The 25662-nt window shown below is 41.7% G+C and overlaps 1 protein-coding gene across 1 annotated transcript in view; it reads right to left on the bottom strand.

Moving 5' to 3' along the window:
• The window catches only part of DCHS2 (dachsous cadherin-related 2), a 104399-nt gene extending 79246 nt beyond the window's left edge, over positions 1-25153 (bottom strand). The window contains exon 1 of the mRNA XM_058803703.1: positions 23342-25153. Coding sequence (XP_058659686.1) covers positions 23342-25153 — 1812 coding nt within the window. The remainder of the gene's footprint in view (positions 1-23341) is intronic.
• Positions 25154-25662: the final 509 nt, after the last annotated feature.

Genomic DNA, 25662 nt, shown 5'->3' with positions numbered 1-25662 from the left:
AGTGAAACAGTCTCTTCAAGCAAGTAATATTACAGCAGTCCTTAACAATATATTTAAATCCTTAATACCTGCTTATCATATAAGCAGGTTTTTCAGAGAGATCTCACCATGAAATCAAACTCATTAATGCAAAAATCAATAACTACATCTCCGAAAATGACATAACTCAAAAGATCAAATGTAGAAAGCCACACCCTTTAGTTAACAAATACTGTGGTGAGCATGCATGTACTATGCCTGTCTGTTTTACTTTATATGCAGCTCCTCTGCATTCTTTGAGGAATTATGCTAACTCTAAAGATCATCTGGCTTCATCCTTGGGCCTGCTGGTCATTGACAGACACAATGACAATTTTTAAAAGCTTCTCATCTTCACATCTGTTACCAGCAGCAGCTGGGAAAGTAAGCTGCTTCTGCTGCTTTGCAGATAACAAGGATTTACAGTTTTGAACTTTGAATGAGGGGGAATCAGAAAAACCTGCTTTTTTAGTGCCAAGACAAAGTTCTGAGGTGAAACAGGATTTTTCTACACAACTTTAAAGTATGAATAGTATTAGATCCTCTCTGGTGCATGCAAAAGCAGCTCATTATGTGGACATAGTCTCTGTATGAAGCTGTAGCAGCTGTCTCACATTAACATGCTTAGCAACATGAATACAGTTACAATATAAATGCAAAATTACAAATGTTGCATTAATTTTAAGCTAGTATATAGTTGATACTAGCCCCTTTTTTCAGCGAGTGTCAGAATCCCTAAATCTGAGCTACTGTTGAGGTCTTGGTCCTTATTTTCTTTGGCTGGGTTATAGCTAAACATATCTACTCTCCCTCTTTTTTGAGCTTTATTCACTCAGTAAAGCAACTATTATTATTTTGTCTATTGGGTTAACCTGTCCCAAATCACATACTATTTTTATCAAATTTGAAAGGTCACACAGCAGTCATTTTGTGTGCAACCAGATAATGTCATGTGAACAACTGCATTTGGACATGTTAATGTCAACAGGCTAATGAAGCTATTAATTTTGTGGGAAACTCTCACATATTTCCTTAACATGCATTTGGTTCCCATAAAAGTCCCAAGCAGGCAGCCCTGGCAAAACAAAAGCCCTTCTCTACTCTGACAGGAGAAGTTCCTGTTGGAGTATATCAGCACCAACCACAAAGAAACCCACTTTTAGTTCAGAGATGTCACTATCTGTACAGCTTAGGGCTGTTTTGTTTCTCACTTGGCTGCCAAAAGGACTAGTTTCTTTCACAGTGTGTTGTGTAACAAATGAAGCAGCAGTAAAAAATCCCAGTCCCATTCATGAAGAATAAGACTGTACAAAAGTAAGACTGTTCATTTGTTACATGCTACAAAGCTCCTCCTAAGAATCTGGGTTTTTAAGATCAGGGTAAATTTCTTTTCCCTCTTGTTTTTCAGTTATGTCATATTCCCTGTTAAAAATATTTTGAGAAGGATCTCCTTAAAAGCTCACAATATTTAGCTATCCATTTATTCAACTCACTTATTTACTTACTGTCTGTAAACTCCCAGTTCCCAAGGAAGCCAAGTGAAACATTTGACAAGAATTGCCTCCAAGTCTATTCAGGAGCTGCCAAGAAGTGAGATTCCTCCCAGCTGAGGATGTTACTGCCATAAACACCTCGCAGGGGTCACTGGGCTTGTGGTGAGCTGGTTTTAGAGCTCTTTTCAGAAAATAAAAGTGTTCCTGCTCCTCCTCGCCTCAAAACCACAGGGGAAAATGAAATATAATGGCTTACGTACTGCCAACATCCCTCTTCACTATGATATACAAGAGCATGATTTCACAGGTATCCAAGATGTAGGATATGCAGTGGACAGCTGATTGAACCCTAGCAATCCTAAGATTGCCCTAGTGGAAAAGGAGAGTTGTTATAAAACCCTAACACCTTTCAAGTATCCTTCACATCAAATGTAATCTCCCTACAGAACATTAGATTAACTGCTTTGGTATTCATCTGAATTTAACATCCTTCCCAAACTCTCAGAAAGCCAGAACACCTGCGGGGGAGGAGATGGGGGTGGGGTCTGTTCCTTCCACAGCTGGATTTCATCACAATGATCACAAGTTCTTCCACCTTTAGGCCTCACAAGTTTGACTGCAACAGAGCAGATAACTGAACAGACCACAGCCTCAAATCCTGGAAGGGCTCCTACCAGACTGAAAGGCAGCACAGCAGCTGCTCAGCAGTCACAGTCGCTCAGCACATTTATGTTCCTTTGACTAACTCCCCTCCCATTTAATAGCAGATCAAATATTAGGCTTGCAAGAACCGTGGCTAAAAGCACCACTAGATTCTGAATGAGTAAGATGTGTCCTTGAACAAAATCCTTCCCTTGAACAAAATGAAAGTGTTCCAGATGATTACTGAACTTCCCTTCTCAACAACGCAATGAACACTGAAACAGCTGTTCAGTGGGAAGAATGTTCAGCTGTGGTTCAGTCAGGTCCCACAGTGCAGGAATGAAGGCTTTCAGAAGCACTGGATTCTGGAGAGTCAGAAGGCCACTTGGTGATAACACAGTAACATAAACAAGGAGAGGGAAATGAAAGAACATAATCACTGGAGGGAAACTACAGTAAAAGAATTGCTATAATTTGGGGCTGAAAGAAAATATGTTGTTGACATCCATTACAGGAAGGAAATCTGACAAAATGTTGAGGAGGTGAAAGAGCATTCTCACATTTTCAACCCTATTTATACAATTCTATCTGTTAAGTTCAAATATTCTTGTCGACAAACATAAAAATCCTTTCACTTAAAAAACATATGAACGTAGTTGAAGAGGAGACCTTAAAAGTTATTAAGGTAATACTTCACACACCTTTTCAATATGGCCATTTCAACAGGCTAAGCAGTTATATAACTACTAAATGAAAACCACCCAAGGAGGGTTTATGAAAATAGTATTTTTATAGTATCATCCAATGTGCTTAAGAAAAATAGAATTCTTTTCTCACACTAACAAACCCCAGTGCATTAACAAGTTTTATAAATTAGACTTAATGGGCTCCTTTTCCAGTCATTAATGTCACACAGTAGTGCCTCGTTTTGCACTTTAATGACTTCTTTGCATATATCATCTGGCAGTGCTCAGCTTCCCATCCAAGGGTCTGAATAAGGAGGTAGCACCAGAGCTCTGTTCTATAAACTCTCAACTCCCAAGAAGCAGCATCTACAGTCCCTGCTTTTGTCCCAGAACATAATGCATACAACTCCTTTACTGTAACTGCATCTGCCCTGCTTATAGTTCCAGCATGAAAAAAAAAAAAAGTACTTTTTACTGTTTATTTCGAGTTCTGCCCAGTGGACTTTCTTTCATGTGTTTGTTATGCAGCCATCAGAACAAAGTTATTTGTGAGAACAAGTCTACTCACACCTACTCATCCAGTCAAAGCTGAGGACAAACAGCCATGGAAAGAGTTATCACTCCAGCACAAAGAAGAATATCCAGGCAATGGAAGGAATGAGAGTATTTTCAAGCAGTTGGGATTTTTGCTGCCTAAAGACAACGACCACAAGCCTCATGGAGGCATGTGAGCCTTCTCAAGAGAAATTAAAAGCAGCTGTTAAATTTCTCACTCTCCTTTGAGCCCTGATTTCACCGTGAGGAGTCAGTATCCTGTTTTACAAAGGGAAGTGGGCTGCTGATTTCTTTTTCACAATAGAGCTGACCTGTTGGTTCTGGAGCTCCTCAGATGAAGGTAGTTGGACACACTACAGCTGCTCCACTCCGGAAGAAAGCAAATTTCAACCTGTAATAAAATACTGCCCATGGTCATCCTGAAGGTATAAAATGTATGGCTTTAAATTTGTTTTAGGACTGTTGTTGATAAACTGTATCTGAAAGATACATAGGCTATCTACACAGCTAGAGTGGAATTTTTCTGCAATAAAGACATCTGGAAATTCGACAACTACTGTCAACTAAAAAATCTCAAAGTTTTAAATTCCTGCTGATACACTGCTATCAAAGAATTCAAGCCTTGATTCTTATGTCAAGCATCTCTGGACTCAGCTGGTTTCAAGCAGCTCTTCATTTATAGATACATCTAAAGATGGACTGCAGAGAATCAGAAAATTTGTTCAAAGTTGTGATACTCTTCACAGTATCACAGAGATACAGAGAAAAAATTCACAATACAAAAAATTATTATGTAGAAAACATCAGACAAAACCTCAGAGAAAGTTAAATCTTGTCTTCCTTTTTATATTTACAAGCCAGGTGACCACCTAATTACAGGTACTTAAATGTCACAGTAAAGTCCTAGCTACTGGACATGTTCATGGGCATAAGACAGGAATAAGCTGAAAGACAGGGTTTTTTTCCATCGTGTCCAGAAACACAGGAGAAAAATTTACCTTTTGACAGAAAAAATAGTAACATTGACAGAACCAGAGAAGCTTGGCAGTTAATAATCTAATCTTTGAAGCTTGGAAAAGTTTGCTAATGTTTGTCAGCAATTCTCTACAGGAATGAAGCAGACTGACTACTATCTTGGGTAGGACTATTTGAGATTTATCAACCACAGCACACAAAGACAAGAAAGAAACCAAAACTGCATCTTCTGTTGACTTAATTAGAAAAAGAGAAACCCTGCCAACACAAAAAAAAAGCATGAGAGAACTAAGTGTTCTGCATTTGCCACATAGATATTACTAAAGTGTTCCTGATTGCTAAAACATGGAAATGCAAATACTGCTGACAAACATAAAAGCCAGCTGTATTATTAAAAGCATGTTTTTTATAGGAGAAAATTTTTAGCACACAAAACAAGTCACCATTCTGGTTCATGCTATGAAAGTTTCTAATGCTCTATTGCACTGATGACTATTATAACACAAAAGCTTAACACAAGCAATTGGAAACCCCATGTAATAATAAATAAAGTTTCTTTGTATACTTGGACAAGTTTTTCTACCACATTCAGTCTTCACAGTCTTTATGTCTCACTTTTCTATGCTACAGCTCACAACATGAAGAGTTTCACAGGATAAAGCACAGGGCAGCAAACTCTGTGTTTTATACAAATGAATTTGGGAGGAAAGTAGCTGTCCAGACAGATCACACAAGACACATGTAAGAAGTTGAAACAGCTTCAGTTACAAATCAAATAAGAAAAACAAACTAGTCACATGATCTAGGGTTTATATACTTGACACCTTGGTAAAAAAAACCCCTAAAAATACAGAAGAAACAAGACTAAGTTCTGCAGTTAAAGCAGAGGAGTGGGAGAAAAGTATCCTCCCTCCTATTCTGATTTAACCACTATCATTCAAGCTGCTCATTAATATAGTCGTACCTGAAAGCACAACTGGAGAAGAGCCTCAGTAACCTGAGGCTTTAAAGGAAAAAAGCTTTACACAAGGCTAAACATGGTTTAGAGCTGGACCAGAGAGGGAAAGGTAGCTAATTACTTTTAACTCCCCTTATTACAAACATCAGCATCACCAAGAAAATTTAGTGCACTGTTTGGCACAACTCTGATAGAAAATTCTGATATCTAAAATTCACTAAGGACTTTTTTTAAAGTACCTGCTGGACTTTTAAAAGGCAATATGAGTACTACCTCCATTAAGGTGTTAAAAAACCCCTAATTTTTGCTGTGGAGGCTTACCACAACCTGGTATATATATGTAAAGGGGCCTTTCCAATCAAATAATAAAGCTTGTTGGTGGCAGAATAGTTGATTACTTTCATCTGGTATCAGGATAACTGTAACACATTGTCCTAATGATCTTCAGCCAGGGAGTTTTAAATTGGGCATGCCCTTACCACATCTCAGTTTCTTAACAATACCTTTCAGATACTAGGAAAATTAATAAAGACAACAAGATAACAAAGATATCTACTGTTACTTCTTAAACCCATCCATTTGTAATTGCAGGGAACAACAGCATAAACTCTAGTTAAGCAGAATTCACAAAAAGGCTGTATTTGTCAAAGAAAAACACAATCTGTGAGACTTTCAAACACCTAACATTAATAAAGACTTTTCCCAACATACAGCTACCAAAATGGAAAACTTTGTGACCAGTGGACATTCAGGATGCAGTCTACACTTACAGAGGTTTTAATTGCAACACAGAGGTTCTGTGTGTTGCAATTACTGTGTCCAGTAATCCATTTTTCCTGTTCACAGCACATAACCAGGGACAGACTAACACATAGGAAACAGGTCAGTGATAGAATAGTCCACTAAGTGGCGAGTGAAGGCAAGGGGTACATTAAATGCTGAACAGGTGAAATTTCTAGGGAATGGGAATGACTACATGAGTAATCTCTCCTGCAGAAATTAAATCTATTAGGCAATTAACTGCCTGAAGTGCTATATCCCCACTACAGGGATCACAGCTGAAACTGTCCCCCTTCAGATTGTTAACACCTGGACAAAGCCATTAGGCTTGGAAGTAAATCATTGCCTTTCCCTGCAGCTGAGCCTGCAGAAGCATTTCTGAAGACTTTCACGTATTTATATCCATTTCTACAACTTCCCTGCAGGTCCCTCAAAAGTCAATCACTGATATTCAGTGTTTTCCACTTTACATTGAACTAATTAATTCAAGATAATGAAGTCAGGCTTTCAGTATTAAAGAGGCCTCTGGGGGAAATAAACCAACAGCAATGGTAGGGCAAGAGCACAAAGAGAACTGAAATTTCACAGTAAATTCTCCTTTATGAGAGAGGACCTTGCTTTACTGTCCAGGACTTTTCTTTCTCTTTCCATTTTCTTCTCTTAAGTCTTATTTCCACAAAATGAATTTCACGTCCTGGATTTATTATAATCAGTTTCCTGGGAAACATCCTGGCATGCTACAGCATCTCACCAGATTATATCACAGTGATTCCAAGCACAGGTCTACAGCTGTGATTATGGAAAACATATATGGAATTTTTTCTGGTTTTAATGAACAAGAAAAGCTTTCCCCTATACATATCACACACCCCTTTTCAGAAAAAGGAAAATGGGAGCTTGATTTCTGCCTCTGTCCCTTTATGAGTGAATTAAAAACTGAGCTATCAGAGGGGAAAAAAAAACAGAGAAAAAGAGATAGAACATTTACTTTACTAACTTCTTTGCTTCCTTAAGGATCAAAAATATACTTTATTTCCAATGGATGTCAACATTTTTTTCAGCCTGCAGCACCTTGTTAAATTCATATGTTCATATTTAATAGGAAATAGAAAAAAAAAGCAGTGAAACAAGTTTCAGGATCATTCTAAGTGAAAGCTTGTATTAATTTTTCAGCTCAGAAAAGGCAGGATAAGATCTAAAGCACTGAACCAGAGTAAGTGTGATAAAAGAGCCAATATAAGTCATATCTCTGGGGATTTGAACCACAGAAGATAACAACAGCCTAATCTTGCTACTACTTATTTTGTGCTGCTGGTCTAAATGTCAAAACCATATTAACATCAAAAAAATCCACTGAAAAAAACTTCAGACTAATGGTACTGGAGTGACTGGAAATTGACAAAATACTCCAAAACGCAGATTGGAAGAGCAAATTAAGGACGGCTCCACCAAATCAATGTTAGTATTTTAAGGTTTTGAATAATATATCACATAAAAATCATCCATATTCATTGATGCTGCAGCTAGATGTGATCAATATACTTACAGCTTAGTAACCCTCTGAAGATATAAAATCCTTCTGCAATTGTCACAAATGCACACAATGTTTCCAGAATCTAAATCTGTGTACTACATTACGGTTTCCAAGGCCAGCAATGACTGTACATATGAAGAGAATGTGAACTAATCCAGTGAGATGAATGATTCTAGAGGAGTTCTATGGAAAAAAACTGTTCTTAAAGTTCACATTTTAAATGAGAGTAGCCAAATAATTAGGACTCAACTTATGGTTCTGTATTATATTGAATCCCATTTTTATTATAATTTAAAGAATAAGAATTAACAGTACCACTTTATTGCTGCAAAAGGATATGGCAAGAATACTGAATGGCCTTAGTACTGTATACTTGGTAAAAAGCATTCAGATATCTGAAGAGAAATAATTATTCTAGATTTATTTGGTATTAAAGGGTGCTATCCACCATGATAATGACACAATGCCTCTTTTTTCCCAGCTGCTATGAAGGGCAGCTTAATATTCCAGTCTCATCTCTGTATTTTTTAGTCTGCCTCCTTCCTATTATCTTAAAACTGTTTTTAAAACCTTCCATCAGGACTTTAAATTACCTGTGTAATCTTTTCTCCCATTCCATACATGCAACAGCAAACCTATAAACAAAACTAGGCTGAATTATAACCACAATTATATTATGCATAAGAACTTCACAGATTCAAGAAGAATACAACTGAGATTTTTATTCTTCCAAGTCAGAGATCCTATCTCTTGTTTATAGTGATGTATCTTATTTAATTCAATGAATATTAATTTTGAAAAGGGATTACAGACATTCTAAATATTCAGAGGTCCTGAATTTTCTAGAGGATTTTTAAAAGCAGGGTGAGGAATATGACAGATGACTGTCTCTTGAGGCTCTGTGAAGGCTTCATTAACAATTCCACTCAAGAAAAGCAATATTAGTACAGCATGATAAGAATATCCACACTCACTGTGACAGTTCATTAATCCTCTCTGCAAACAATTCGTTAACTTTGTCTGACATTTGGAAATTTTTAAATAAATATTGTTTTTTTAATTGACTCTCATACACACTATTTCCAATCATACCACTCGAACCAGACAGAATGACTGGCCATTAAGAATAACAACAGCTTCACTGAGAGAGATTGATTAAAGTCAGTAAAGAGTTTTCTCCTGCTTGTCCACAAGGAGGAAGTGCAGAGAGCAGAGAACACCCAAGCAAGAAATATTCACTGAGCAGATAAAACATAACCTTAAAAAGCTTTGAAAGAAAAGCCTGCAGAGGGGGCAATCTGAGACATTTTCAGAGAACAGAAAGAAGGTGGTCTTATTTAGTTGGAGACACATAAGTTCACGTGGGAACAAAATGTCAGAAAAGTTTTGTTATGAAGAAAAGCCGGAAAGTGCAGAAGCCAAGAGGAGCTGGGCTGAATCCCAATAGTCACATGAAAGATTTATGATATCTTCAGAAGGTGCTTAGAGACCCCACAGAGGTTCAGATTCCAGGGGCTCAAAGAATGAATGGCCTAATGAAATAAATCCCTAACACATAAGCCAGTGAAATGTCCCACCAGAGAAGGAACTCTACTGGCAACCCCAGTTAACCTGTATGTTATTAAAAAGAAAAAAAACCAGAATGAATTCATGTGCAAGTCCATGAGCCAAGAGAAACATAGATGGTTAGTCCTCAGAGCAAGAAGATGAGATTTTAACAGCTGCAACGCGTTGAGCTAATGCTTCAGAGGATATTCTGCTGTTTGGTGGATTCTTTCCCTCAGCATCACATGGAATAAAGCTGAGTATCTGCTCTAGGTCTCCTTGGCCCCAGGACTAGACTTGAAGACATACAGAGAGAATTACCATGCTCTTGGAGAAAGAATATCACCAGGAATCATTTCTTTATAAGAAGCTTTGACTTCTCAGAGACTCATAAGCCAATGAAAACAGCCAAGACATTGGACTTGAATGTTTCAGACCATATAATTACCACTTAAGTTTAAATTAAATGGAGGAATGAACAACAGTTAGCCTGTATCTCAAAGTTTATGTGATAAATACATAATGTTCAAATGAGCAGTTAACACAGACCAAAAAATCCTGGAGGGTTTGAGAAATGTATGAGATATGAGAAAAGCCTAGCACTTCAATTAATCACTGAAGTGATATTTTTTTATATTAAAAAATATAGGTATTTCTGGACAGAAGAAAATGAAGAGAAATATGTGTCTCAAGATGAAATGAGAGCATGCTGTTAAAACTGACCATTTTAATTGGCCATTGGGGAAGGAGTACCTTCCCCACTTCTGCTATCAGCAGTGACTGTGGCCAGCATAACTACAGTGAGGACACAACAGGTCCTCACAAATAAAATTCAAACAGCATTCCAAGTGGGAGGACCCAATATAGAATGATTATAAAACAGACATATCAAACAGCAAGCCTGCAGCTGTAACCATTCTAGATCTTAACAAAACAATCTCTCTAAAAAAAATCAAATGGAGGGACGACTAGAAAAGGAGAAAAACTGAATGTGGCAACTACAATCCTATCAGCCTGACTTAAACAGACTATTAGAACAACTTTCAAGGAATAAAGACAGAAAGGAAGACAAAACATTTGTCAAGTACTTCAGTATCTTTCCAATAACAGATTTTCTCTAGGCACAGAAGAAAGCTGATTTGTATTTAATAAAACAACCAATAGATATCACATTTCTTTACATACTACTTAGTAGAGACAGCACAACTTTTAGTCAAAGAGTTATATTTTATAAAACTAGGTAAAGAAGGAACCAAAACAAGTTGTCTCGAGAAAGGGAATTAACAAATATGTTGTATTGATAACCAGCTTGTTAAATCTATTAATTAACCAGAAAAAAAAAACAGAACATAAGCAACTCAATTAACATTCGCTAATTCCTGAAACTAGAAAGCACTATCAGTGAAGGAGATCAAGAGGATCTTTATACAGAAGAACAAGAAGACTGAAGTAATAAATATAGAATGACAATATATGAAATTACATACCAACAAACAAACTAATATCTCTTGCTGTGACCTAGGAATTTATTCACTGAAAACTGAAAAATATAACCCTAAACATGGATGACTATAAGTTAAAGAGATCCAGCCTAAAAAAAGATAAATGCAAACTGATTTAGGTGAAATGTTACCCCTTAAGTACTAACCTTCCTCTGCAAATAACTTGTCCACGTAAAAAACGCTGAATATAGATGTTGGAGCAGAGAGGTCCTGATGCTGTTGAGTCAGGGAGGGAAAGAAAGACTCCAGTCTCCAGGTGGATCAGAAAGCAAAGGCATTTAATGAAAGCAGCGGGTCTTTTATAATGTGACTCGCTAAGGTGATACTGGATTGGTCTCAAAGTAGAAACATCTCACACTGTTGGTGACTATAAATAGCACACTGGGGAGAACCATATCTATAAGCAATTGTTACAGAAAGAGAGATAATAATTGTTTTAATTATTTTCCTCTAAAATTTCCAGGCTCAGCCTGGGGAGAAATCATCTCTGTTCTTTCTTCGACTGAACTGAGAATATCCACAAGGTCCAGTGGTCTGACTAGAGCCAGTGACCCGATGAAAACACCTGCCTGACCATGCATTTCAGGAGGCACAGAAGTTCTGATATGTTTCCCAGAAATGTGGGGTAGGCAAGGGGAGGTTTAGTCACTGGGAGCCTCTGGGGATGGTGGGTACTGAGATTTGCACTTGATAATCCCTATCAATGTTTCTAATTTTCATCCATACTTTCAAGGAAAAATTACCATGATTAGTGCATGCTCATAGGCCTGAAACATGGTTTCCATTAGAAGCAATTAGCAAGAATGATGGCATAGCATGAAATCAAAATCTCAAAGAGTGCATGATAAATGGCCTCCAATAAGATGTAATAGACATAGAAAATATTTGTGCTTCCTGGCGATTTCTGAACATGGCATTTCAACAACGTTTACAAACCGAGGGATAACTTGTGTCCCACAACCACAATGTTCTGGAAATTTAACACATGGTCTAGTCTAACTCCCAAATACTGGCTAGAGTCTTCCTTTCAGACAAACATTTCTGAAAATTAAAAGCAGTTAGCCTTTCAAAAAGTCTGTTCCAACTGTCAGGTCTTTCCCCCATCCTCAGATACAGGCACAAGTGGATATTAAAATAAAATTTTAAAAACCCAACCAAAATTTTGATTAGTTTTGAGAAAATGTAAACATTACTTTTTGATTGAATATTATAAACCTAAGAGACCTAGGGTTTGTTTTTTATCAATGGAAAGTGAACACAAAAGCAGTCTGGTATCATAGCAAAATCATTATAAAGCTGTACCCCTGCCAAAATTATTGCTAAAGACACCAACTTCAAAGACAGCTAAAAAAGGAAAAGAAACAAATTCCAGGATATGGAATTTTACTTTCATAGTAACAAAAAAGAGCAAACAAACAAACAAGAGCCAAATACATGGGAGGTTGCCATTCTTCTTTCTTTTGAAAACCAGAATGAAATGCTCTCTCTTAGATCCTTTAAAAATACAAATACAAATCTAAAACTAAAGGAGAAAGAATTTTCTAACTTGTGACTTCATTTTCAATGTAATCTTTTGGGGAAAATAATTATTCTATTACTAGACACAGTAACACATTGTTTTGAAATGTGTTACATTAAGAAGGGGTTCTGGGCTCTGGGAAAGCAGGTCATATTTAGTTTGTTTAGTATTAGTTTGTTTCATCCCCTTGCTCCTACAGGGCATGCACACAGCATTCTCTTCCTCTCAGAAACCCACAGATACACATTAAACTAACTGGGATTTTAAAAATGCAGAAAACCTGAAAATCCCCCCAAAGCACAAGCTGTGGCTGATTTCATTGCAGAATATGTTCCTGAGCTCCCTGTATGTTTGAACAACTGAAGTTTTTTGAAAAGATGCTCCCAGTTCTCCCCACTGTCTCTCAACTTGTCCAGCCACCAGCTGGAGTGATGTTGTTGTATAGTCTTACTATAGACCTACACAAGCACAAGGCAGAGGCAGGAAACACCAGGTTTTGTCTATTTTAAAACCCATCATTACCAAACCTTGTGGTCTGATTCAAGAGACAATGTTCAATTCGAGTAATTTTTGCCCCATCCTTCTTTTGCACCATGAGCTGGAGACTAGATCCTGATGGGGCTCCAAACACCAAGTGACCCTTGGTACTACTGGTGCTGAACAGCTACCCCAGAGCTTCACTGGAATAACCACAAGTGTAAGCACAGTATGCTCCAAAACATCCAAAGTGATTTATTTTCTCAAAATGCTGTAAATCAGGTTCTCTTGCATGTCTTCATGAGCAGCAGCAGCAGTACAGTACACAAAACAGGTTTTGAGTGTTTTGTGTACTATACTGAGCAAGTGCTGAGTTGGTGCTTTAAGGTCACTGCTTCCCTTCCCCTGAATTTAACTGCAAATTCTAAAGTCTAAACCCTGATTGATACATGTATGTAGATGAATGTATTTTCCAGTGGTACACCAAAAACCCTGTCTATACCACATGCACTTATGGTCCCATGCATGGCTTAAATATTAACAGAGGGATAATCCCTCTCTCCTAGAGATTATTCTCTTCCATTTGGGAGCATCTTAAGACAATCTTTTCAGAAGAGAATAACAGACATGCTTTATTGAGTCCATGTCCATGTAAACACACATTAATCCTACAGAAATGTCAATTAAGCATCTTAGTGATCAAAGTACCAAACTGAAATGTATCTATAAAATGACCTAATTAATAAAAATGCAATAGCCTATCCAATGATTAATGAAACAACCCTAAGTAAAAATAATTAGGTGTCTATGTATCTATGCAGTGTTTAATATGTGACCTTACTGGTGTAAAGAAGCAGAGATGAAGCTATCAATATATCTGTGACAGCCTATGAGAAAACAGTTTCATGCAAATGATAGGTTTAATATTAATGCCACAATAGAGAAGGACACATGGAAGAAAAGGCTTTTGTAAATCATTTCTCTGGTATGTCTGGACATGAGCTCAAAATCCAAAGCAGGAAAAACTGAATGTGTAGGATAAAATTCTATTCATTGGGGGTTTATGCAACTGAAAACAAAAGGTCATGTAGAAGGTAATGCACCAGAAGCAGAATGCAGTCATCTCCACAGTTTCTTTGATTGGTAAGATACATCCAGTTCCTTGGACACTGCATTAAACCATATGTGTTTGTTTATAACTGTTGAAAAAAGAGCATACACAAGTTGTTTGTCTCACATCTGTTTAGCCAGACATTAGCAAAAAACTGCCCTTCCTGTTGCCCTTTCCTAGTACCAGATGTAGGCACAAGTCAGTGGAAGTGGAGCAGACATAGGCATGACAACCTAATTCGCTGCATGAAGGAAGTAGCTGGGGACAAGGAGGGGGAAGGGGAGACATAAACACTTTACACAAGGTCAGTGCAGGAGATTGAGACATCTGTCAGGGCTGGAAGTTAGTACATTTGCTTTTATTACAGCCAATAATGTTAGTACTGCAATAGTTTATGCTGAAAGCAGTGCAGCCTGTGAGCATAACTACACAGGCACAACTACCCTGATTTTTTATTTTAAATCATTTCCCCAGGAAAAGGAACTAGTAAAGTCTGGCATAAATGTAATGCTTGTTTTCATTTAGTTCAGAGAACAGGAAGAGAGAGAACCTAGAGCTGCGTCTCTAACATACTTTCAGTAATAGAATGAAAACCCACTTCTAAACAAAGCACTTCAAAGCATTTCAAAGTCCATAGATTTGACCCATCCAGAGTAACCCAAGTTATCAATGGGAAGCTTGTGGAAGTGAGGAAATAGGCACAAAAAAGGATTGCAACATAAGCATTGTCCGTCCCTTAAAACAATGTTCTGCTAACTCTCCCTGTCAGATGCTACAATGAAGCTTAGGTTGTACTGTCAAGTCCACCCACTTAAAGAAAGCCCAGTTAAAACTTTCTTTATCCTATTTCATTTAAATAGGATTAACTGAGGAATATGATTTGACTCCATACACAACACAACCAGTAACCCACCTACTTTGGTACATATTTCCTGCCTCCACCCTAAAAACACTTAACAAGTATTCAGAGGAGTCAGCAGAGATTTTATATCCAAGCATATCCAGCCATCACACAGGTCCTTACAAAGATCCCTTCTGCATTAGAGCGCACTAGTAGTTCCTGTAAATCCTTACAGTTACTACATTTGGTCAACCATGTGATAGAAAGAATACCGCTATTTAATCACCTGCAGATTATTTAAATATAATATAAAATTATATACACAAGTTTATATAGGAGAGTAGCTCAGTACAAAGAGGTGAGAAGTTGCTGCACATCTTCTGTTGCAGTGCTAAATATACCACCACTCTTCAGGCATGACAGAAATCCCTTGCAATTCAATATTCTGAGAAGAATTATTTCACCTAAGTGCCAATGAAATTAATGATTTTGTACAGCTTCTTATATACTTGTCTCAAAGAGCTTAGAACTGATTGAATGAACTGTGATTTATGAGCATCATTTTAAAAATCCATTTCTCCTCCTGAAAGAAGTGCCTTTTTACACAGATTAGTATGCTTTTCTCATAGACTGAGCAAGGCACTGTCTTCTATGAATTCTGTAACATGTGAACTTTCTTCTGCTACATTTCCTTCATAAACAACACTTAATTTTATATTTTCACCAGTGGCACGTTTCAGCATTTGGTGTTAAAGAGTAGCTGCTGGCCAGATGCTTTTTATTTTTTTCAGCTAACACGAAGGAGTACTGGAAATGAATGGAGAGGTGATACAGCAGATGTGAAATCAAAAGGAGTTGGACCAGCATCCTCTTTGTCTCTAGGTTGAGAGCAAAAGGTGCTTTCTCCTGGAGTAGGCAGCTGATTGACACATCCACCACCACCACATGTTAGGGTCAATGATACTTGGGAAATGCTGACGTGAGGGCTAGGTAATTTCATTAAAATTAAAATGAAAAAAATCCATTCAGGGTTACAAATGTGCACAAACTACCTTGCCTGGGATGTCCTGAGACCGAAAATGGTCAAACACCAAGAATCCATGAGGGAAAATGTCACATTTGCCCTGCTCTTGCACTCATCCAGGGTGTATGCTTTTAGCTTCTAAAACAAGAAGGATATGGGGCTAGATGGGAAATTTATTGGTCTGATACAATACATATAAAGACTGCTGCATATAACACCTGCCCCAAATGAGCTGTGTGATATTTTACCCCAAGAGTTTTGTTAGCTGATATCTCTGCTTCCATGCTGTTCACACCTGCAGCAGGATTTGAACAATCAGCTAGACAGAGAGCCCCATTCCTCACTACAGAAGTGTTCACAATAGTTTGACACTCAATGTGGAGTACAGATTGCTCAGACAAATTTAAAAGAAAAATGCAGACTCTGGAAATCATTGATTTTTTTTCAGCATGCAACTAGAAGTTTGTTTTCAGGAATGAAATGAGCCATGAAGTAAAATTAAAAGGCTCATCCTGCTGCATGTCAATCTGCTTGCATAGTAAGGTGGAATTTAGGGATTCCTAACTCATCTGTTTCCCAATGCTTTAAAGCTTTCCAGGAAAGACTGAGCATTCTGCTCACCCAGCAATTCATGAAAATCTGTGAGGACGATAAAATGCCATTAATATTTGATAAATTGACAGAACCAACCATATCCATCCATTTACAGATTTTTAATAATTTGCTCTAGTGTATTATAAGACAACTGCTGATGCCAATTCTTTGTATAAAAGTGAACGCCAGCAAAATCCATCCATTTCTGAATTGAGATGACTTCCATCTAAAAAAGTAGTTCAGGACCATTACTCCAGAAGGTCAGTGGCTATAAATGAACTCTTGCTGGACACTTAACAGAAATGTTATTCATTACGCTGCATAAAAATCTAAAAATTTAACAGCCAAAGGTATTCAAGAACTCTGTCTTTGCCACAGGTGCTCTGAGTAGGCTATTAGCTAATATTTTAATACACAGCTCTCTGCAATATAAAGTCTATGATTAAGACTTTTTAATATCATTACTCCTTTTCCATAGTTAGGGACACATCTAATTTCTCCAACAAGAATATTAGATATGCTCACATTCTATCACAGCTATAGACTGAAGTATGCAGAAAATTTTGGACTTACATAAACTTTCAAAACTTCCCTCTTTCCAGACCCAGTTTGCTGACATCAATTAAAAGATTTTCCTGAGAACTGGGAAAAAAAGGTAATTTACTGCCACAACTTTTTAAAAGTTTTTGTTCTTAAACTTTAACATAGTTTTTAATTCTCAAATAAAAGCCAAATGTTTCCGTGTGAATGTGTTTTTGATGTTTCAATATTTCATATGTTCTCAAAATCATGGATTAAAGTAGCAAACAGCTGTAGATTTATTACACAAATGGGGGGCAATTACCTTTGGAGAACTGTTTTTTTGCAGGTGTTAGACACTGAAAATTTAACACTTGCCACATTTAAGAGTAACCACAAACTAAGTGAAGCAAAGTGAAAGGCTTCCAATACCAATTTCCCAGGATCAGAGCTTCTTAAATCTACAAAGCACCCATTTGATGTCAGATAAGGATTGCATCAAGGAGCAGAGTCTCATTCTTACAAATCCTTTAATTATTAAATGGAACAGTTTTTCTATTTTTAAAATGCTAAAAGGCCACCATAAGAGAATTCTTAAGCAAAAGTATTTGGAGAGTTCCAATTCACCTGAAGTTACCTAATGATTAAAATTATGTATTTTGGGGGTTGATTTTTTTTTTCTTCCTTCCTGCAATCAACTCAGCATGGCCATCTACTACCGCTGCACAGATTCAAAGAAACATCTATTTATCTTCGAGCCCAGACCACACACACTTCCTAAAGCTACATATTAACAGATCACAAAAAGCTGTGCATAGCTACAAAAACCGATTTTATATCCACAAAGCTATGACAATATACTGAGAATCTACTGAACAGCTTCTGGAGTGCAAAGAGATAGTTGTTGTGAATTCAGAAATAAATAATTGCTACAAAATTACACATCTAACCGATAAATAATGACATGTTAACTGCTTTCAGATTCAGTATAAGAATAGAAATTGGATGAACAAGTAAATAGTTTCGTGTTATAGTTACAGATTAGATGACAAATTTCTTTGCTGTTGCTGTAGTTTAGTCTGGGGTTTGGTCTCTCTGTTGTCAACTGCATTAGTCTTAAAACACAGTAGCATTTCAAGTCAACAAAAAAAATCTGTCTTTTTTGCAGCTGACTTTAAATTGAATACAGTGAAAATAGGACCTGGAGAACTCAAGAAGAAGAGGAATTCATGGCATGACATCTTTAGCTTCTTTCTGGCTTACCTCTAACAGGGATGAGTTGGATTTCATAACTCTTTAGAATTTGCATGAACCTTCTTTGCTGGCTTCATTTCTGCTTTTGGTAATTGCAGTGGGGCTTAAATGATCCAGAACCAAAACCAAGAGGGAAAGGACTGCCCTTTTAGCTCCTTGTTTCAACATTCAGGGAAAGAAAAGGAAGAAAAATGTGGTCTACAGCCAATGCTGGTGCTACCGTCTTAGTGTCTCAATGACAGATTACGATCTCTAAGTCTCCATCCCTCAAAGCAGGGACATATCCTCCATTCCTTTTTGTCCTCTTAGTTTTCTTTTTAATTTTGCAGAAGGTAGAGAAAAATTAGAGAAGATGCGTGTTATACTGTCTTTTTAGAATTCTCTCTTTCTGCAAGTAGCTCTTGGAAATGTGTATTTCAAGAAAGTACAAATAACAACTCTCAAATATACTAAGCACTTAAAAATCCTCAAACCACATGCATCCTTCTTACATATATTATACCTTTAAATAGTATTTTCTAAAGTCTCACTGATTTATTATTCCATAATTCCTGGCATACCTAGATTAGCTTTAAGACCTTCAAACAAAATCCTTCTTTGATGTCATTGTATTTACAAACCTCCCACAATCTCAGCATCAGAAAGTCTATTATTTTTAAATAAAAGGAATAGAGAAACTACCCAGTAAGTTGAAACAGCCTCCTTAATGGATCAGAAAAGTACAAGTTCTCATAACACTGGAATGCATGTGATTCTCTATCATTTGCCAGATAACATATGTTTTTTCTCTTCCTCTGCTCTTTCAGCGATTACTCTAAAGCCAATAAACATGAATTTTCTAATACACCATAAAAGAAAATAAATTAACTAAAAAGTTACTGACATGGCTGTTACTAATTCATGACAATGTTCTCTTCAATATGCAATTACAGGTACATAACTTGTTAGACTTTTCATAAGAATGCACGTGCACTGTAAGAGAATGACCATCCCACATTTATACACTACAAGCTACAGCACACTCTGGCAGTGGAAGCAAGTTTAACCTACAAGCCCCAAACATATACAGAATGTACTGTGCTATATAACTCAAAACAAACACCTTCATTAAGTTCAAAATTTGAGTTGAACTGACAGCTGTCACCATCACCAAACTGTTAAGCTTTGCAGAAGCCAGTAAGGGAAATACTCTTTTATGTAGGAGTCCATGGAGGATAAGAAAGAGAATGTGGTGTTTCCGTCTCATCTAGGTAAAAAACACCAGGCAAATTGATGCCAACATGTTGTGCTGATTTCTCCTAATTCAGATAATGTTGCAGCCTGCTCAGAGACAGAAAGAGAAAGAAATAATATTACCTTTCAATACTCTACTTCAGCTAGAAGACAGGAAATCCTGACAAATCTGGCAATACAGTACTATAATTACGAGATATATTGTGCTAAAGAGAACCTTAACAATGAGTATTGAGAAGCATTGCAATCACCAAAAAGAGCTTGAAAATAAAATTTGTAACCAGAATTAAACCTCTGTTATCAAGGCAGGTCTATGACAAAGCTTTATTTCTTAATTCAGGATAAGTAAATGGCTCAGAAGAGAGACATTTTGTCACACGCCCTTACCCTTAGGCCACAGAGGTGCAGTTATCAAAGAGTTACACATCATCAGATGCTAAATCTACCTAAAATTGTCAAGCTCACACCAAAGAGTGCAGAAATAGGACATAATCACCACCATCACTCAACAGTCGATGGACATTTGTAATCACACTGGTCTTTGAGAAGGTACAATAAGAAAGACAGGAGAGCACCCAATGAGTTCTCACTCGTTCCTCCATCTTATTCCATTTCTGGGTCATGCTGAAGATCTTCAGGAAAATAGATTCTTATTATGCTGAAAGATCATCATAATAACTGATTAAGGCCAGTGGCCACTCAAAATTAACATGCAGTACCTCTACATGAAGAAACCAGGATGTTGATATATCTGCAAAAATCAAAGCATTACTAAAATGTCTGCAGACATCACAAGACACAAAGAGTGCTTCTGCTGCTTCCCTTTTAGTTACCGCAAATTGCCTTGATCTACAATTTATTTCTGGTTGTGTTCACTTTTACCTTCCTGTACCTTTTTTTTAGGCATGCCACCAGTAATGCTTAAATTTTAACAAAGGTGTGTCTATAACAACTGATAACAAACCAGAAGTTCAGTAACAAAAATAGGCCAAAGTTAAACAAATGCTGTTAATGACTTCAAAATTCTACTTAGGTCTTTCACTGCATACATCTGCTCTACTTTCTAAAGTCTGATAACCCACTATTTTCCCACTGATTTTCCCTTTTCTTCATTTAACATTCTCCCATTTGTGGGCTCAGATTTCTGATCTCACCCTGCATTATCTACCCTGAGGATGCGATATTTTATATGCAATATATTAATTAATGGCAATAAATTCCATTTATTTGTCAGGATTCAGCTTCTCCCTTACTGGTCAATCTGCACTGGAAGGTTGAGTCTTTTGTTCACAAGGAAAAGCCCAGACACATGCCCAGAACAAAGCAGTACTTCCGGAAGTGGTTGAAAAATATGTCTTTTAAGTAGATGGTTAATTCTTCTAATTGGTAAATTCCTACAGTCTAGGAGGAACCACTAATACAGACTTACATGCAAGTTGATCCTTTTCACAGGACTAGCCCCTGTTATGGGCTACATCTGTGGAGAGTAGGGGGGAAATGGAGATAACTTGAATGATCACCGTAGGAGTTCAAGATTTCCCAGAAGGAAAGAAATCCCCCATTATCCACATGCAGTCAAGAACATATGGGAACAAGTTGTGCAGCTATTTAATGGCTGGGCAGAGGCACAGCAAAGCACTAAGGCAGAAGACTCTAGACAAACAGTGTACGAGGCAGTGCTTTGTCACCAGCTGGTCCCCAAACAAAGGTTACTGATGAACATGACTACTTCAGTAATGCCCTCTGCTTGCAGAGGGAAAAGACTAGAGGGTTTAGAAGACTTCTAGGTATCATGATTGTGACTCAAATATAAAACAAATGTTCATCACCACCTCCCAGGCTGTGGAACAGAGGCAGATGTGACATGAGTAGCCTCCTTCAATATCTTGGTTTGTTTCCTATTCTCCAGGAGCAGCAATAACACTACCATGGTTACCTCCTTCTCATGCTAGCTCTGAAGTTCATGAGCCCACCTGGAGCTGACTCATACCACAGACCCTGAAAAACAGCTTTGGCCAAACCAAAAACTATTTTCTACATTCTCATCACTCACTCCAACTCCTGGAGCAACATAAACGAAGCTGCCTGCTTCATGCTCACAATCTTTGAGCAGAAGATTTCCTTTCCTGGGGGAAAAGGTACAAGGATTATTGTAGAAGGTGGACATGTTTAAAGTTTAAGCCCATTACAGAATGTAGAATTAAACTTGGACATCACTACAATGATCCTGGATTAAGCTGCAAGTAGAACCAGCTTCCTCTCCTGGCAGGCCATAGCATACTCACCTGCTATTCTTCCTGTGCATGCCTCTCATGCCTCCTTCTCAATCATGTTTGGCTTTATTACTCCTGGTTCAATCATCACCAAGACATGACTATTTCTTTCTACTCTCTAAACAGGATTATGGCAGCATGGTGACACTTCCAAAATTCAGTGCACCGTGAGTGATATCCACGCCCATGACATCACAGTGCATGACAGGTGCAGCCCTAGAAAATCTGCGCTATTAATGCACCAAAACATAAAAAAAAAAAGTAAAATCACAATTACAAGCTATTCGCTTTGAAACACTCAGGAACCCTTCGGGAGGCTTCTACCCGCTCCAGCCAGAAGCAAACAGCCGCTGTCCGCCAGCCGGGCCGCGGTGCGGGGCTGCGGCAGCGCTCCCTGCGGCCCCGCCGCCTTTCAGCACCACGGACGCCCGCGGCGGGGCCGGGGCTGCCGCACGCCCCGCACCGCACCGCACCGGGACATCGCCAACTCCTAAAATTATATCGTTATTCTTCTCCTGGGCTTTTCTGGGGCCAGCGGTGAACGATGTTCTGGGGTCTTTTTGGGGTTTGGGTTTTTTATCCTTTTTTTCCTCCATGGTGTTGAAAGAAAAAGAAAGGGCAGTGATGGGATTTTCTTTCTAGCTTGGGATACCAAATGAAAAGCTCCATAAGCTCAACCTGCCCAAGGTTTTATAGATTAAATTGTATTAGGGCTGTAAAAATTGTGCCCTTTTTGAGCTCCGAGTACAATTTGGAAAAAAGAGAAAAAATGATATAGAGAAGGAAACGCCTTTTGTTCCAATCAGCTATTGTCGGACTCAAAATATCACCAATGACTCCTGACTTCAAAAGAAAAAAAATAATTTAGTAGGCCACCCGAAGATAAAGACAGATTGAAGATAAAGACAACCTGAAGATAAAGACAGATTGATTTTTCATCAAATGTACTGAGGAAACACATTGCAGTTCTCCCTAGGTTTCCTCTTTAAGTAATGGTTTTTCCCAAATTCATGTAAGCTCTCCACAAACTCAGAAGCATTCACAGGCCCAACTGCTGTGAATTTTCTTCTGATGGAAAAGACTTTGTTCATTTCTAAGGTATACATTCTGCAATGCTTTCCCAAGCTAAAAGCAAAAGGGCTCTCTGTCAATTTTGGCTCTCCAAAGCCTCCCTTCAACTTCACCTGCACAGACTAAAAAGGGGTTTTTATGAACAAGTAGAACTTTTTTCTCTATTAGAACTAATCAGTTTCTTCAAAGGCAGGGTGAGTTGATTCACATCGTTATCAGAAAGCTCAGGAACCATCACAAAGACCCTGAAGTGTATGTTAACTGTGTGTTACACTGGCTGCCCTTCTCTCTGGCTCAATTTGGGTCATGCTGGCCCTTCTCTCTGGCTCAGTTTGGGTCATGCTGCCTTCGGGACGGGTCCTACCGGCTCTCTGAACACCATCTCAAGTCCTCAGAAGTATCCCAGCTGGTTTAACTCCCTCTGAGGTTTAACCAGAGCTGACACTTGACTCCCTCTGAAGACCTGAGCTGTGCTCATTACCCACGCTGCAAGTGTTACGGGACAAGGAACGCGTTCCTCAGAACGCTTGTGAGACTGGCGGTACGAGGGCCGCGATGATTAGCTGCGCTCCACCTGCCGCGCTCCCTGCTTCCCGCGGAAGTGCTGGAGCGCGGCGGCGGTGCCACGGAGCGCCGGCGTTCCAGGGCAGCGGCCCCAGAGGCCGGGCCGTGCCGGGCCGAGCGGGGCCGTGTGGGGCCGGGCCGTGCCGGGCCGAGCGGGGCCGTGCGGGGCTCACCTGGAGGAGGCGGCGGCCGCGCGCGGCGTGCTCGGGCATGCGCGCTCGGTACACGGCGCGCTCAAAGCGCGGCTCGTTGTCGTTGGCGTCCTCCACGCGCACGCTGAGGCGGCACGCGGCGGCGCGCGGCGGGACGCCGCCGTCCCGCGCCACCACGCGCAGCTCCAGCGCCGCCTGCCGCTCCCGGTCCAGGCGCGCGCGGGTGCTGACGGCGCCGCTCCGCGCGTCGATGCGCAGCAGGGCCAGGGCGGCCGCGTCGCCCTCCAGCGCGTACCGCACCTCGGCGTTGGGCGAGCCCGGCTCGTCGGCGTCCGAGGCGCTGAGGCGGAGCACGGCGGTGCCGGGGGAGGCGGCCTCCGAGACGGCGGCGCGGTAGTGGGGCTGCGGGAACGCGGGCGTCTCGTCGTTGAGGTCGGCGACGCGCAGCAGCAGCGGCTCCTCCGCGGAGAGCGGCGGCGTGCCGCCGTCCGTGGCCACCAGCCGCAGCTCGTACAGGTCGCGGCTCTCGCGGTCCAGCGGCCCCGCCACGCAGAGGAAGAAGACGCCGGCCCCGGCCGTCCGCAAGGCGAAGGCGCCGTCGCCGCCCAGCAGGGCCAGCACGATGCCGCCGCCGTCGCCCTCCGCGCCCTCCTCGTCGGCGTCCGACACGGAGACTCGGGCTACGTAGTCGCCGGGCCGCGCCCCTTCGGAGACCCGCGGGCCGCCGGTCTCGGTGAGGTAGAGCAGACGAATGGAGGGCCGGTTGTCGTTCACGTCCAGCACGGCCACAGAGACGAGGACGCTGGAGACCTCGGGCTGGGCGCCTCCGTCCCGCGCCTCCACGACCAGGCGGTGCAGGGCCCGCTCCTCGCGGTCCAGCGGGCGGCGGAGGCGCAGGACGCCGCTGCGCTCCTCCACCGCGAAGTAGCCGTCGGGGTCGCTCTGCCGGCGATTGATGGCGTACCGCACCTCGCCGTTGGCACCCAGGTCGGGGTCGGTGGCCCGCAGGCGGCAGACGGCGGTGCCCGGCGGCGCGTCCTCCCGCAGCCGCGCCCGGTACTCGCCGCGGCTGAAGGCGGGCGCGTTGTCGTTCTCGTCCAGCACCCGCACCGACACCCGCAGGCGGCCGCGTCGCCGCGGGCTGCCGCCGTCCCACGCCTCCACCACCAGCCGGTGGACGTCCGCCCGTTCGCGGTCCAGCCGCCGCAGCAGTACCAGCTCCAGCGGCTCCGGCCGCACATAGCGCAGCTGGAACAGCGGCGGCTCCCCCGCCGCGCCGCCCTCCTCCAGCAGCGCGTAGCCCTGCGTGCCGAAGCCGCCCGCGTCGGGGTCGCGGGCAGCCGGCAGGCGGAAAGCGGTGCCGGGCGGGCTGAGCTCGGAGATGTTGAGCTGCAGACTGTCCTTCGGGAAGCGCGGCGGGTGGTCGTTCACGTCGGTGACAGCGATCTCCACCTGCACCACCTCGCCGCGCAGCGTGGCCGCCGCGAAGCTGTAGCGCGCCCGCCGCTCCCGGTCCAGCCGCCGCGCCGTGCGGATGATGCCCGTCTCCGGCTGGACGTGAAAGTCCGCCAGCACCGCCGACTCGCCGCTCCCCTCCGACAGCAGGAAGCCCCCGGGAGGGTCTGAGCCCGGCGGCAGTCCCGCGCGGATGTCACCCACCAGCGTCTCGGCCGGCAGCCCCTCGTCCACTGCCAGGCTGAGGTTATACACCGGCGCCGCGCCGCCGCCCGCCGCGCACAGCCACAGCGGCAGCAGCAGCGCCAGCGCCCGTCCCGTCGGGGGAGCGCCGCCCTGCCCGGCCCGGCACCTGCCCGCCCGCAGCCGCCGCGCCATGCTTGGCCGCTAAGCCGGCATCGCGGGCAGCCCGCGCCCTGCTGCTCGCCACACGCAGGTGCCTCCGCCTCGCCGCCGCGGGAGCGACTCGGAACGCCGCCGCCGGGGATGGGAAGGACGAGCGTGTGCGAGGAGGCGGGAGAGCGGTCCCGCCACCGCCGCCCCGCGCAGTCCCCGCCCCGCCGCGCCCCCGCAGCCCTGGGGGCCGCCGCCCGCCCACCCAGCGCCCGGGGGGGCGGCCGCGTTCCCCGCGCACGGACGTGTCGGGATGGGTCGGGATGGTGTGGCGCTGCTCCGGTGCCGGCCAGGATCCGGAGAAGCCTTCGCCGAAATTGATTACTGGGGGAATCAGCTGGCTTCCTGCTGGTGGGACAAAGCATGAGTAGCGCGCGGGCTGCCTCTAGATGCAGAGGCATGGCTCGTGAAGGACAGGAATTTAAATGAAACAGAAATCTGCGAGGATAAACGAGTTTGCACAATTCAGCAAGGATTTGTCTTGCCTTAATATT

Source organism: Ammospiza caudacuta, chromosome 4, assembly GCF_027887145.1.
Source record: "Ammospiza caudacuta isolate bAmmCau1 chromosome 4, bAmmCau1.pri, whole genome shotgun sequence".
Lineage (NCBI taxonomy): Eukaryota > Metazoa > Chordata > Aves > Passeriformes > Passerellidae > Ammospiza > Ammospiza caudacuta.
This window is presented reverse-complemented; position numbering and strand designations above follow the sequence as displayed.